At 40.7% G+C, this 12,435-nt stretch overlaps 1 protein-coding gene across 4 annotated transcripts in view; it reads right to left on the bottom strand.

The window, feature by feature from the left end:
* The window catches only part of grid1b (glutamate receptor, ionotropic, delta 1b), a 441,163-nt gene that overhangs the window by 40,269 nt on the left and 388,459 nt on the right, over nucleotides 1-12,435 (bottom strand). For all 4 annotated transcript variants that reach the window (XM_067488822.1, XM_067488819.1, XM_067488820.1 and 1 more), the window contains exon 8: nucleotides 8,963-9,082. In XM_067488822.1, the coding sequence (XP_067344923.1) occupies nucleotides 8,963-9,082 (120 nt within the window). The remainder of the gene's footprint in view (nucleotides 1-8,962; nucleotides 9,083-12,435) is intronic.

The raw sequence follows: 12,435 nt of genomic DNA, 5'->3' as shown, positions 1-12,435 counted from the left end.
AAACCTGTGAGGGCCTCACAGAACAGCTGTATTTATACTTTTTTTTTTAGTTTTTATAATTGCATATTACATATACCTAGTATTTATACTTAAATTACACACAGGTAGATACTAATAATGTGACTTCTGAAGACAATAAGTTCCACTGGATTTTAGTTAGTAATGAGAGTAAGTAACTAAACTTTTCAAACATTTTATTTTAAAAAATGTATAATTTTTCTTCTGCTTCACAATTATGTGCCACCTTATGTTGGTCTATCCCAATAAATGCTATGAATACTTTTTCAAGTCACAGTATGTGATGCATGACATGACGCATGACGGGATTCTGAGGTACCAGTTATTCAGTTTTAACAGGTTCAGAGTTGTATAAATAAAACAAGAACAACCTTTAGTGCATGATAAGTGCACATTTAACGATGAGCCATATGATGAGATGTTTGTTATTCAAGAAGTTTCTATTTAACTTCCTTTGATTAGTAAATGTGCACATTCCAAATGAAGGCAATGGATCACTGGTTTGATGCTTTCAAATCAGAGGAATTTCCCCGAGTAAACTCGAGATTGAGTCTATTCCGATACTGCTGTCGACACTGCCTCTACAAGGATGTTAAATATGTGATGTCACCCAACACGAGTTGTGTACTGTGCCAGTAACAAAAAATGTTTTCATAAACCTGACCATGTGTCTTTGTGCCTAAACTCAACCAAACTGTTACATTTGTTGAGTTGTAACGTTTAGGATAAAAGATAACGTTTGGCTAGAGATGGCAGATATTTTGGTGCCAGGCTCTAAAGTATTAGCGGATCAAAATTATAGAGGGACTAATGAAAGGAAACACTCATGACAATTACTAAACAAAGCCCCAGGTTGCTAAAAAGCGCTCTGTCTGAAAATGTGTATCCCAACTGATGTGGCCCTTTTTCAACCAGTCTATCCGTGTACGCTGCCCGTGTGTCTGAGCTTGTTGCAGGTTTGTTTGCTTGTCGTTAGATTGTATCAGCAACAACACGACCACCAAAAGTGAGACACGAGCTGATCACTAATCACCTCGTTGTTTAAAATCATATTTGAGTACCTAAGTTTTCTAATTTTGCTGGGTAACTGATTAAGGATTCCCTGTAGGAATTCTGACAACCTCAGAGCCTAGTTTGGAGCCAAGTCAGGGTTCTGTTAGACGGTGGAGAGGGCTCCCGTCTGCTGTAGTCATCCCTGTGGCCGTCCTCCATCTGATTAAAAACAGCCATTCACAGACACTCCCTCTGAGGATCGTGGGCGAGAGCATAATGACTTCTGACACAGTCGCTGCCACCAAATGAAGAAGGTGGAAAGAATACCAAAGTTTCTTCTTCCCTAGTCTTTCGTGGGAGGGTGATTTACCGACAACAATTTGCTGGGAAGACACATCAAAAGCCAATGAGATGAGAAAAGTGAGGACAGATAGATGGGATTACACACTGGGGAGGTCTGAAGGACCCGAGCGCTGCGGCACAAGTTTCCGGAATAAGAGGGAAATAACATTTCAATCTCTATCAGGTCTGATCTGGAGGTGGGAGGGGAGTGGTGTTTCATCTGTGGGGGAAAATTTGTTTTGAGAAATGGTGGAGGAGAGGCGTGGACAGCACAGAAAGATGGTGATGGAGATTTGGATAAGACGAGCACTGTAGGGGGAAAATGAATCAGGTGTGCATGTGCAATGAAAGCGAGGAGCTGATATCTCGCCGCCGCGCCACAACATATACCTGCACGTCAGAAACTTTCCTGTGTACAATCAAGTCTCCGCAGCCTCATCTTCCTCCCCACCAAACACATTTAAACTGCCTAAAGAAATCCATGTGAGATAAACTGGAGGCTCGCTGTTTACGTTTCCGGCTCATTTAATCTCGGGCCGTCACACTGAGATCAGACAAACAGGAGTAACACGGTTACTAAACAACAAGAACACATTTGCAGGACAGACGCTTTCATTTATTCCTGTGATTAATTCTCTTTTCAAAGCGGCTGTCTATTTCATTTCAGCCTCAATATCAGCCATGATCTGAGTCTGTTGACGGTCAAAACCACAAATATGAACTGCATCAGTACAAAGATGCAGGTGGGCAGCGTGAGGTCAAATGTGTGCAGGCTGACAATGTTGAAAAGGTTTCTCTAATATTTTATTAGATGACATTTCACTGCACTTCAGCTTCACTCAACATCAGTCTGACTCATGTCATAAACAGCACTTAGCCTGCTTTCTTAGTGAATAAAGGCCAATTCATGTTTTCAACATCAACATGTCTGCAGGGGTCCGCGTGACAAATTTCATCAAATTTCATTTGCCCAAGTCCGTGAGGGTAGATGAGGACCGTCTGCATCGTTAGCGTGGATGAACCAGATTGTTTTGTGCTCTGCACGTATCCTTTATTTCCCATTAAGCAGCACAGAAAGATGTGCTGCCTTCACCCACCGATGGGGCAACCGGGAATTAAACCAACAACTGCGGGATTGGTGGACGAGAGCTCTACCTCCTGCGCCACAATCGCCCCAATTGATGGCAATAGGATCGATTCCAAGCAGACACCAAAGAAATTCTCTTAAGACTAGAATTCAGAGGGGGCATAAGTACAGAAACTCAACACCCAAGTGCATGACAAAGTACTCCATCCAAAGTATGTGCTCTAAAATGTACTTCAGACGGACAGACAGCCTGAAAACTTTATGGCCAATAGAAATAAAACTGCTTTGTGTGTTGTTTTGTTTGCAGCTTATTCTTCATCACTGCTTCTTGTAATTTTCTTTATATTTCTTTACAGATGGCCATGTGTGCATACGTGCATGCAGTAATGGCACAGATACAGAATGTGTGTGTGTGTGTGTGTGTGTGAGAGGAACTTGACAGCACACAAAAGACCCCACATGCATTACATGTTCTTAATTTGTCTCATTTGTTTGTATGTGAGAGTAAGAAGTGGGAGGTCTTTATCATGTGTGTGCCTAAATTGGAGACCACCACTGTGCATGTGTGTGTGTGTGTGCGTGCGTGTAAAAGAGAGAGAGCTGTGGCCCTGTGTACTCCTAATGGTTGTTATGTAACACAAGGGACTCATAACTCAGAATGAGAAGCCAGGTGATTAAATCTTCATTACTGCACCAACTGCACTGTGTGTGTGTGTGTGAGAGAGAGAGAGGCACTACCTGCAAGCTGCTAAATCATCTAAATTGTTATGTATGCTTGTAAAAATAAACATAAAGGAAGATGTTTCATGGAAGCAAACACACAGGAACAAGCGTGTGGAAACACGGGACTCCACCTTTTTTTCTCCATGTTTTTTACTGAACCCTGAGGAGGGAAAGAAGGCAGTGGGTAGGGGGAGGCAGTGTTGGTTGTTTTTGACAAATCAAAAACTGATTTGACGCAAGTCTCACTCGAGTGGAGTAATCAGTCACTCGATTGGGAGAATCTTTCGTTGAGCCTGACAAGGAGAATTGCTCCACCTGTATTCTATGACTGTATATGACCCTTACGCCTGTTATTACTGCTTTTATTTGATTTGAGCCTGTTTTCATTTTTCACAATACCAAACTCTTCTTGTTTCCCCACTCGTCTCTTTTCTCCCTCCCATCCATCCGCTCCTGTTTTTTTCATTAGAAATTCACATAATTAGGTTAATTTAACTTCACTTGGTCTTTGCCTTCCTCACTTTCCTCTTCACTCTTTCCTTGTTTTCTTTACATATTTCAGTTGGGTTCCAAGCTTCTGAGAAAAAAATACAACGCAATTTCTATACTAAGAAGAGACAAAAATGTCTGACATGATCTCATGACATTTTTTACTTGGCCCTTGTTATATTCTACAGCTGTTTTGACTCGATCCTTGGTTCAGAGACAATGAGAGCGAGCTAACTGGTGCAGCTCCTTGCATTGAGGCTGTGCAGGTGGCACAGAAGCTAATGATAAATCAAATCACAATCACATCAGTCAGTCAATCAGTCCTCTATTATCTCAAACACTAAGAGCACATTGCTCCAAGGTCGAGGTGATGCCCTGAAAGGCACCAACACCGTTTCCATTGTTATGTTCTGTCCAACACCCATTAATCTCATATAAGGCAGCGCCTTTACATATAGAAGGAGATGATTTAATTGTTAATTAAAGCCTTGTTCATCCTGTTAATCAATGGTTTAATAAAAACACACAAGTGTTTGCAGCCTTAATGTAACACAAAAACATTTTTCAGTGATGGGGGGGGAGAAATGATGTGATCTGCAATCTGAGCGAGCTGTTCCAGAAATGATGAGAGCGCTGCCTGTTTGCATGTTCATCAGATACAGATGAATAACACCAGCAAAATGTGCTGTTGAAGACCAAACAAAAATAAGAAGGTTCTATTGCTCAGTAGCTTTTCACTGAGGATCAACATTTCAGAGGCACTAATGGAAGGAAACACTCGTAACAGGCCTAATGGTTTACATCTTATAGTAACAAGGGTGTGGGTTTGGTTTTTACAGACAAGGATATATACTGTTTTTAAAAGAATACTAGCTTTTTTCATGATTAGTTCTGCAGGTTTTTTTATTTTTATTTTACAGGTTTCAGCGCTTAAAAAGGGACAAGCAAGCAACAATGGTCAGACTGCACTACAAAAACTTCCAACTGACTACAGAAAACTTTCTCAAATCAGTCCTTAAAATGTGGTCATCTCCTATTTCTGAGCTTTAAAACCCTCACGAGTTTATATTTTTCATTATCAGAACTTAATCTATTTGATGGGGCAGCTGTTCACAGATTTTAGCCAGAATTTCTGAGTGAAGGCAGTAAAAGAGGAATTTTGAGATTTTGAATCAAGGACCTGGCACCAATGACTCTCCGGACACCTGTAGCTGTAACACATAGCTGCTTTTGTTGATGTTCAAATCTGTTCCGTCCTTCACAAACACAACCTTTTTCCACCCAACTCCGTACAAAATGATTCGTTTGAACGAAGCGTCAGACAGATTAAAAAGTCGACAACAAAGACTAACACAAATGGAATTACACAGTGTAGGTGCAAGCTGACGAGTGCCAGAGGACAACTTGTGCGCACACACACAGATCAGCTTCATTACAGAGAGCAGCGTTATTAGACAGTGATCAGCAGCAGCAATCCGCCTGAGGACACCCTAAAGCACTGTACATGAGTCTGGAAAGAACACTGAGTGAGATTTAATGAGTTACAGAGGTTGTAAAGGAAATTATATTGATCAGCTTTAATAACATGCTGTGTGTTGTGCTGTTGTACACATAATTAGTGGCATTAACAAGGACAAAATATGTGATGTTTCCTTGAGAAACACATTGATATCTGCCAAGTCACGTCTTACAGTAAAGAAGCTAAAATTTCATAGTACTTAAATCCATTGTTGGTACAGAGCCTGCACCGGTACATGATGCCTCCATGAATAGACCACAGGCTCAAACTTGGCTTCTCCCACCTACTTCACTTGAAAACTGTATTACAAACCTAACTGCCAACAGTCTGTGTAGTTGATTAAAACTGTGTTTTTCTGTGGACCATTCACAACCTTCAAATGTTGCTGCATTTACTGTGTAAGTATTTTCTTTTTTGTTTTGACATAATACACATATTTAGTGCATGTTCTAAGAAAAAACAGAGGAGGAGACTAAGGCCTCTTGCAGTGCAGGGAGCACTACTGAAGACCTTCTTTGACTCTGTGGGGGCCTCATCCTTTATAGCATAGTCTGCTAATGCAGTAGCATCTCAGATAAGAAGAGACTGGATAATCTGATCAGGAAGGTCAGCTCAGTCCTGGGAAACCCTGGACTATCGTAGGTCTTTTCTCCTTGCTGCCATTAGACTTTACAGCCAGAGCTGCTGCCAGTGAACCAATACACATCATAGTACACACTGTTATTGCCGATTGTAAAACTGCAATAACAATGAACCTTAGTGTGAATAATTGTTTGATTGTAGACTTATTCGTATTTTTCACCCTGCACAGAAATTGGCTCACATTTGCACATTTCCCCACTGTGGGACAACTAAAGGTTGATCTTGTCTGCTGTCAGTTTTCACCGTAAGCTGAGGCCTGAGTACTTTTTATTCCTTTAAGTCCAACTGAGCTGTTACTATACCACTATCAATAAAATAAAACGTTCTTTTATGACTTCTGCCAAAGCACCCTAACAACCATCTGAAATGTCCATGACAACCATCCAGAATCACAAATGGAAACCAATTCAATGTGAGGTTTTAAACAGAAACACCACAGCCGTATCTGCAAGAACATATTGTGAGTTGCTCCTGATGAACTTCCTCCTTACTGATACAACAGTTTCTGCTACTTCATTTTACTATAATTGTACATCGACACTTGTCATCTGTTTTAGGGATAAAGTTTTAAGACCCTGCCCCATTCTCCTTTCATCACTGATACACAAAGGATGTTTGGATAGGGATCCACCTGAGTACTGACACACCTAACATTAACAAATGTGTATTAAATAAAAATGGTTTCTGATGCATCTTTGCATCAGTGTAACTGACTGGAGAGACATTTATCAAGCATTCCTGGCTGGAGGAGCTGTGTTTGGTTAGAGCACAAGAGGGTTTGAAGATTTCAGTTTATTTACTGATGTAATTACAATATAATACATGAGCAGACAATTTCAACACACTAATAATGTGTAAACACTTCATAAGTAATGAACGTCACAGCCTACAACTTAATGTTTTCACTCTAACAAATTGCTGTAATTTGTACAGTAAAATTGTACAAAGTTTACTTGTATACTGCAATGCATCACGTGTAAAACACTATTACAGCAGCTAACAGCATTTTCCCCCAACATATGGTTGTGTCTTGACTGTATTTGATGCACATTACAGCTAAATACTGTTGATTTAGGTGGTTAAATTTGAATGAGGAACAAAAGCCTTTGCTGACAATTTTGTTTCTTTGGCGACAACAAAATTGCCATATTTGTAAGAGTGACTGTAATTTCCCATTATCTGACCCCAGCAACACTGCAGAGTGAAGCTGCAGGTTGGATAGAAACAGAGCAAAGAGCATCGGAAAAGACTGGTTATGTCAACACTGTCTCTGAATGACTCCATAGCTTCATATCATTTAAAAGCAATACTACCTTGCAATTTCCAGAAGGTAACTAGATGTGTACGTTTGTAACATTGTACTAATTCCGTGCAGTTTTTGATGGGTATATTGCCAATATTCAAAGTAGGAAACACAAAGGAAAACAGAGTAGACTTAAAACTCAGAGCTTCACTTGACCAGGGCAGTTGCCAACATTTTAGAAATACTGAGTTCAGGTCTGCACAACTTCAATACGGCCAACACGATGACTGATGACATTCAACTGTATCTACACCAAAAACAGCCTGCAGCGCTGCTCTGCAGTACAAGGCAGCACTGTCAGGGTGACAAACACACCGGGGAGGGGGGGTGTTTGGGGTGTGTTCTCTTTAAACAAGTTAAGAAGCAACAAAGGCAAGTTTAAAACTAATTAAAAGGAGCTTTTATGAAACGTGGTGCCCTTGTTTCGTTAAAAACAGACAATTCATGACTGTCTATGCACGAGAATGTAGTGGGTGAGACTGTATTGTGTTTAAAAAAAAAGCTGCATGTGTAAAATCATGTGTCCATGAGCGACTGAATGTGAGATGAAAGAGAAAGTGTGAAAATATAATGTGTGATAATGTGTGTTCGTGCGTGAAAGGTGTGTGTGTATGTGTGTGAATGAGAACAACTTTCATTTGTCTGTTAGTGTCTAAGAGCGAGTAGGTTTCCCCCAGCAGGTCTGCAGACATGTGTGACATGTTTAACACAGTGAAAATCAACATGCAACCGCTGCATTAATACATTACGTATAAAAAGATCCACTTATGAGCCTGCACCTGGTTTACTGTCTATTCCTCCATTTAGGATGTTGTCTGTTTCTCAGCTTCGAATATACTCTCAAACGCTTCAAGCTTCACAGGGAGGGTTTGATGTAGCAAAATGTGCTGCTCCTCATTTTTCCAACAGGGAGCAGTACTGCAAATAATGTGCTGTCATTCTTCTAACAGCTTTGTTTAGTCAAGAACTATTTCAGCCAACGTACTATTGTATCTGTGGCTGACTGTATGACCATTCATTAATCATTTAAATAATGTTTTCAGCAAACATGAAAAAACATTCTGATGTTTCAGCTTCTCTCGTTTTATGCGATTTTATGCTTTTCTCAGTACACAGAATCCATTTTGGGCCGTTGGTCAGGCAGAATACTTATATTAAAACTTAATTTGCAGGCCAATCAATAATGAATGTAATCATTAGCTGCAGTTTTATAGAAAACAAACATTACAACCTGTATCCAAGCTCTGGCTGCTAAGTAGCTAAGGGAATATTTCTTAGAGAAGCTTATAACATCTTACATTTAGCAGAAAGTTTATTCTCAAATGAAATGCGTAACATTCACACATGCAGTTGGCATATGATGTTTGGCTTGTGCTAAGGCCATGTTCCATTTACCACAGTCCAAGCTAGGAATGACAACGGACACCTGAGATGACCGCACCCAAGTCGGAAAACAGAGATGAACTACTTTGTTGTGCTTTGCATTGTTCAGCCATTTTAGCAATGGCAGTTTGTAGCATGGTATTTTATGGATGGTACTGTCTGTGCCATAATAAACTGTATTTTACTGCGGCTTTTAATGCTGCAATACTGTTAACATCTTGGATGTCAGGGTTGGGGAGGTTCTCCTGAGTCGGAAATCCAACTGCAGTGACCGTTCAAGTTGAAATGCACAACTGGAGACAGAATGCACAATAACTGTAGCTTGTCCTGGCTAAATAAATCCTTCCACTACAGAAAATGAATATCAGGAGTCTAGCATCAAACATCTCTTCAGTCAAAATATAGTCTGACACATGCAGGCAAAGTTTTTTTTATCATTTAAAGTGAAAGGCTGTGAGCTCACCCTCTTAATGTCCTTGCCGAAGGTCTCGCTGAAGCTGGAGCCGAGGATCTCAAACTGGACGTGGGAGTTGGAGCCGCTGTCCTTAAAATCCATGGTACCTGTCAGACCTGTGATGTTGCCCTAAAGGAAGCAGTAAGGGAGGGGGTGTAAAAACCATGTAGTTATGGTCTTCAGATTTAATTCATTCATTCATTTTGTTTATATAATTACATTGAGATAATAAAAATTCAATTTTCTTTTATTTATCAGTTTTTCAAGTCAATTTATTTTACACCACTGTAAAATAAACACGCATAACACTGTCTTAACTAACATAACTTGGGAAAATTAAACCTGGCGATGCCAGTGGCCCTACATTAAGGAGTGAGCTCATGCACACAGAAACACAAGTGAACAGAGCAGACATTTTTAAACTTCACTTTTAATGTCAGTTATCTTTCTCTGTGATACTGATGTCAGATTGGAAACCTCGAGTCCAAGAGAGAATAACAAACAATGAGCAGTATTGTTAATTCTTCACTAGTAATCTGTGCTTTCTGGTGCCTTTGTTCGTCATCTCAATGTTTTTTATCTAGAACACAAACTGTGTTCAGAGAATTATGGGATGTCGTATCTCATCAGAGCCTGAGTGAGGAGCTGAATTCAGTTCATGGCATGCTGTCTGCTGTGCCGAAAGGCCATGGAAGAAATGCCATTTCATGACTCAAATCAGTTCATGTTGGATGTAAAGCAAGAGCGAAGACACCCATCACCACAGGCCAACAAAGAAAATGTTCCTCTGTCAGCTGCAAAGGTCACACTTATTGTCACCTGGAGGAAAGTCTGGTTTGTAAAGAAAATCAGAGATCAAAAGAGCTGCAATCAACAAAATAACGCACATGATGAAGTCAAAGCGAGACATTACTGTACATCTACAGCATAGCAATAATGAGAGCAATAAAATGCATTCATTTACTGAGTTCTATGCACAAACACTTCATCTCTGTGGACTATGATGTTAGCAGATGACATTGTGATCTGTAGTGAGAGCAGGGAGCAGGTGGAGGAAAATCTAGAGAGGTGGAGGTCTGCTCTGGAAAACAGAGGATTGAAGCTTAGCCACAGAATACATGTGTGTCAATGAGAGGGACCCAGGTGGAACAATGAGGTTACAGGGAGCAGAGGTGAAGAAGGTGCAGGACTTTAAGTACTTAGGGTCAACGGTTCAGAGCAACGGAGAGTGTGGAAAAGAGGTGAAGAGGCGAGTGCAGGCAGGTTGGAACGGGTGGAGAAAAGTGTCAGGTGTGTTGTGTGATAAAAGAGTATCAGCGAGAATGAAAGGAAAGATGTTCAAGATGGTGGTGAGAACAGAGATGTTGTTCGGCTTAGAGACAGTGGCACTGAGGAAAAGACAGGAGGCAGAGCTGGAGGTACCAGAGCTTAAGATGTTGAGGTTCTCTTTGGGAGTGACGAAGATGGACAGGATCAGGACTGAGGACATCAGAGGGACAGCTCATGTTAAATGTGTTAGAGATAAAGTCAGAGAGGACAGATTGAGGTGGTTTGGACATGTTCAGAGGAGGGACTGTGAATATATTGGTAGAAGGATGCAGAGGTTGGAGCTGCCAGGCAGGAGGTCTAGAGGAAGATCAAAGAGGAGATTTATGGATGTAGTGAGAGAGGACATGAAGTTAGTTGGTGTGAGAGAAGAGGATGCAGAGGACAGAGTTAGATGGAGACACATGATTCGCTGTGGAGACCCCTGAAAGGGAACATGTGAAAGGACAATATGATGCACAAATGCTTTAATATGTGCTGAATCATGAAAGAAAATAAACTGTGGAAACAGAAAGGTTTGCAAACCAAAGCAAATGGAAATTATATCATTAGTGAACATAGAATACTTTTAAGAGCTAACTTACTTTATATGTAACTTATATCTAATGAAGGATGAATCAAACTGTGAATCAGTACTTAACCTGATCGTTGCTCTTTCAGCTCCATAACAGCCAATAGCACTTTTTCCTGAACCCAAAACATGTTAACTGGTAATCTGAACCCAGGGCTAATGGCTAAACAGCTAATCCAATCTGATCCACTGATTCCACAGACCTGTTTATCCAAACTGGACCAAACTGCTGCTCAGTGATTATGGTGGAACGAACACGTTTTAACCAAACAGCTGTTACAGCTACAATATGCAACTTAAGCATGAGAGTGCCGTGCTCCTCTGGGCTCTTCTACCATCTGCTACACTCTGCCACGCTCTGAACAGGCCTTCAGGTACCAATCATCAAATGGCAAAAAATAACAATCTGCAAAACTTAGTAATCAAGCAGAAGTCGTTGAAATTGTGTGACTGTTAACTTTATATATTGATGGTTGAAGTAAAAAAAACAATCCTTTTTAGGGATGTAACTTAAGTTGTATGTAATAACCTTTTCTCTTTTCATGCACAGATCTCTTAACATCTTCTTCTTTAATGCTCATCTATTTGGGAAGGACAGCTTGCACTTGCACTTCCGGGCTGAGCTGCTGACACCTTGGCACCCAGCTGTAAACACACTCTAATCTCCATCAGGACAGAGCGATTAATGACCTCTGCAGCAACTCAGAGGCTGATTACTACAAAGTGTACCAAACGTTGTGTACTCATTTGAACTCATTCACAGCTCTAGAGCATTCACCCAAAGGCAGAGATTTGAGAGCAAAATAGCAGCAACACAACAAATGTAGAAGAACACACTAGATTCTCTTTCTGCTTGTGGATCAAGAGAAGGGTGCTGGCGAGGAGACAACCACAACCTGCTGAGTAACTGCTGCAGGAACCAGCCAGCTGCACTTAAAGCAGCACCTGGAGTCACTTTTCACAGAATAAAATTAACAAACATTTATGTCCCAATGGCTCATGTCATTTCTTCCACCTACACTGTGGATATTTGAATAATTTCTTTAACATGGACAAGGACAACACACAGTAATGTCTGGTATTAGTTCACACATTGTTAAGTCAAATGATGGTTTTACTTTTACTGGCGTTTGTAAAGGCTAACTGCTAAAACACAAGTGTGACTGATGGGAATTTGTCTTTGTGCGGAGTTTGCATGTTCTCCCAGTGCTTGCGTGCGTTTCCTTCCACGGTCCAAAGACATGCATGTTAGGTTAATGTGTGACTCTACACTTCCTGTAGTTGTGTATGTGAGTGTGATGGTTGTCCTTCTGTGTTGGACCTGAGACAGACTGGACATCTCTCCCTACAGCTGGGATGTGTCTATCCTATAAAATCACAATAAAATACATTAATGTTTGTGGTTGTAGTGTGACAAAGATTAAGGGGTGTTAATACTTTTTCAGGAGAATACACACTGGTCTCTTTCTCCACTCTCGATGCTCTTTTCCTACCACTGTACCTGCAGTCGTATTGAAATGATTATTCCAGCTGTATTCTATGGCACAGCTGCTGCTTTTGGTAACAAAACGCTCATCAGAGACAC

Source organism: Channa argus, chromosome 20 (genome assembly GCF_033026475.1).
Source record: "Channa argus isolate prfri chromosome 20, Channa argus male v1.0, whole genome shotgun sequence".
NCBI lineage: Eukaryota > Metazoa > Chordata > Actinopteri > Anabantiformes > Channidae > Channa > Channa argus.
This window is presented reverse-complemented; position numbering and strand designations above follow the sequence as displayed.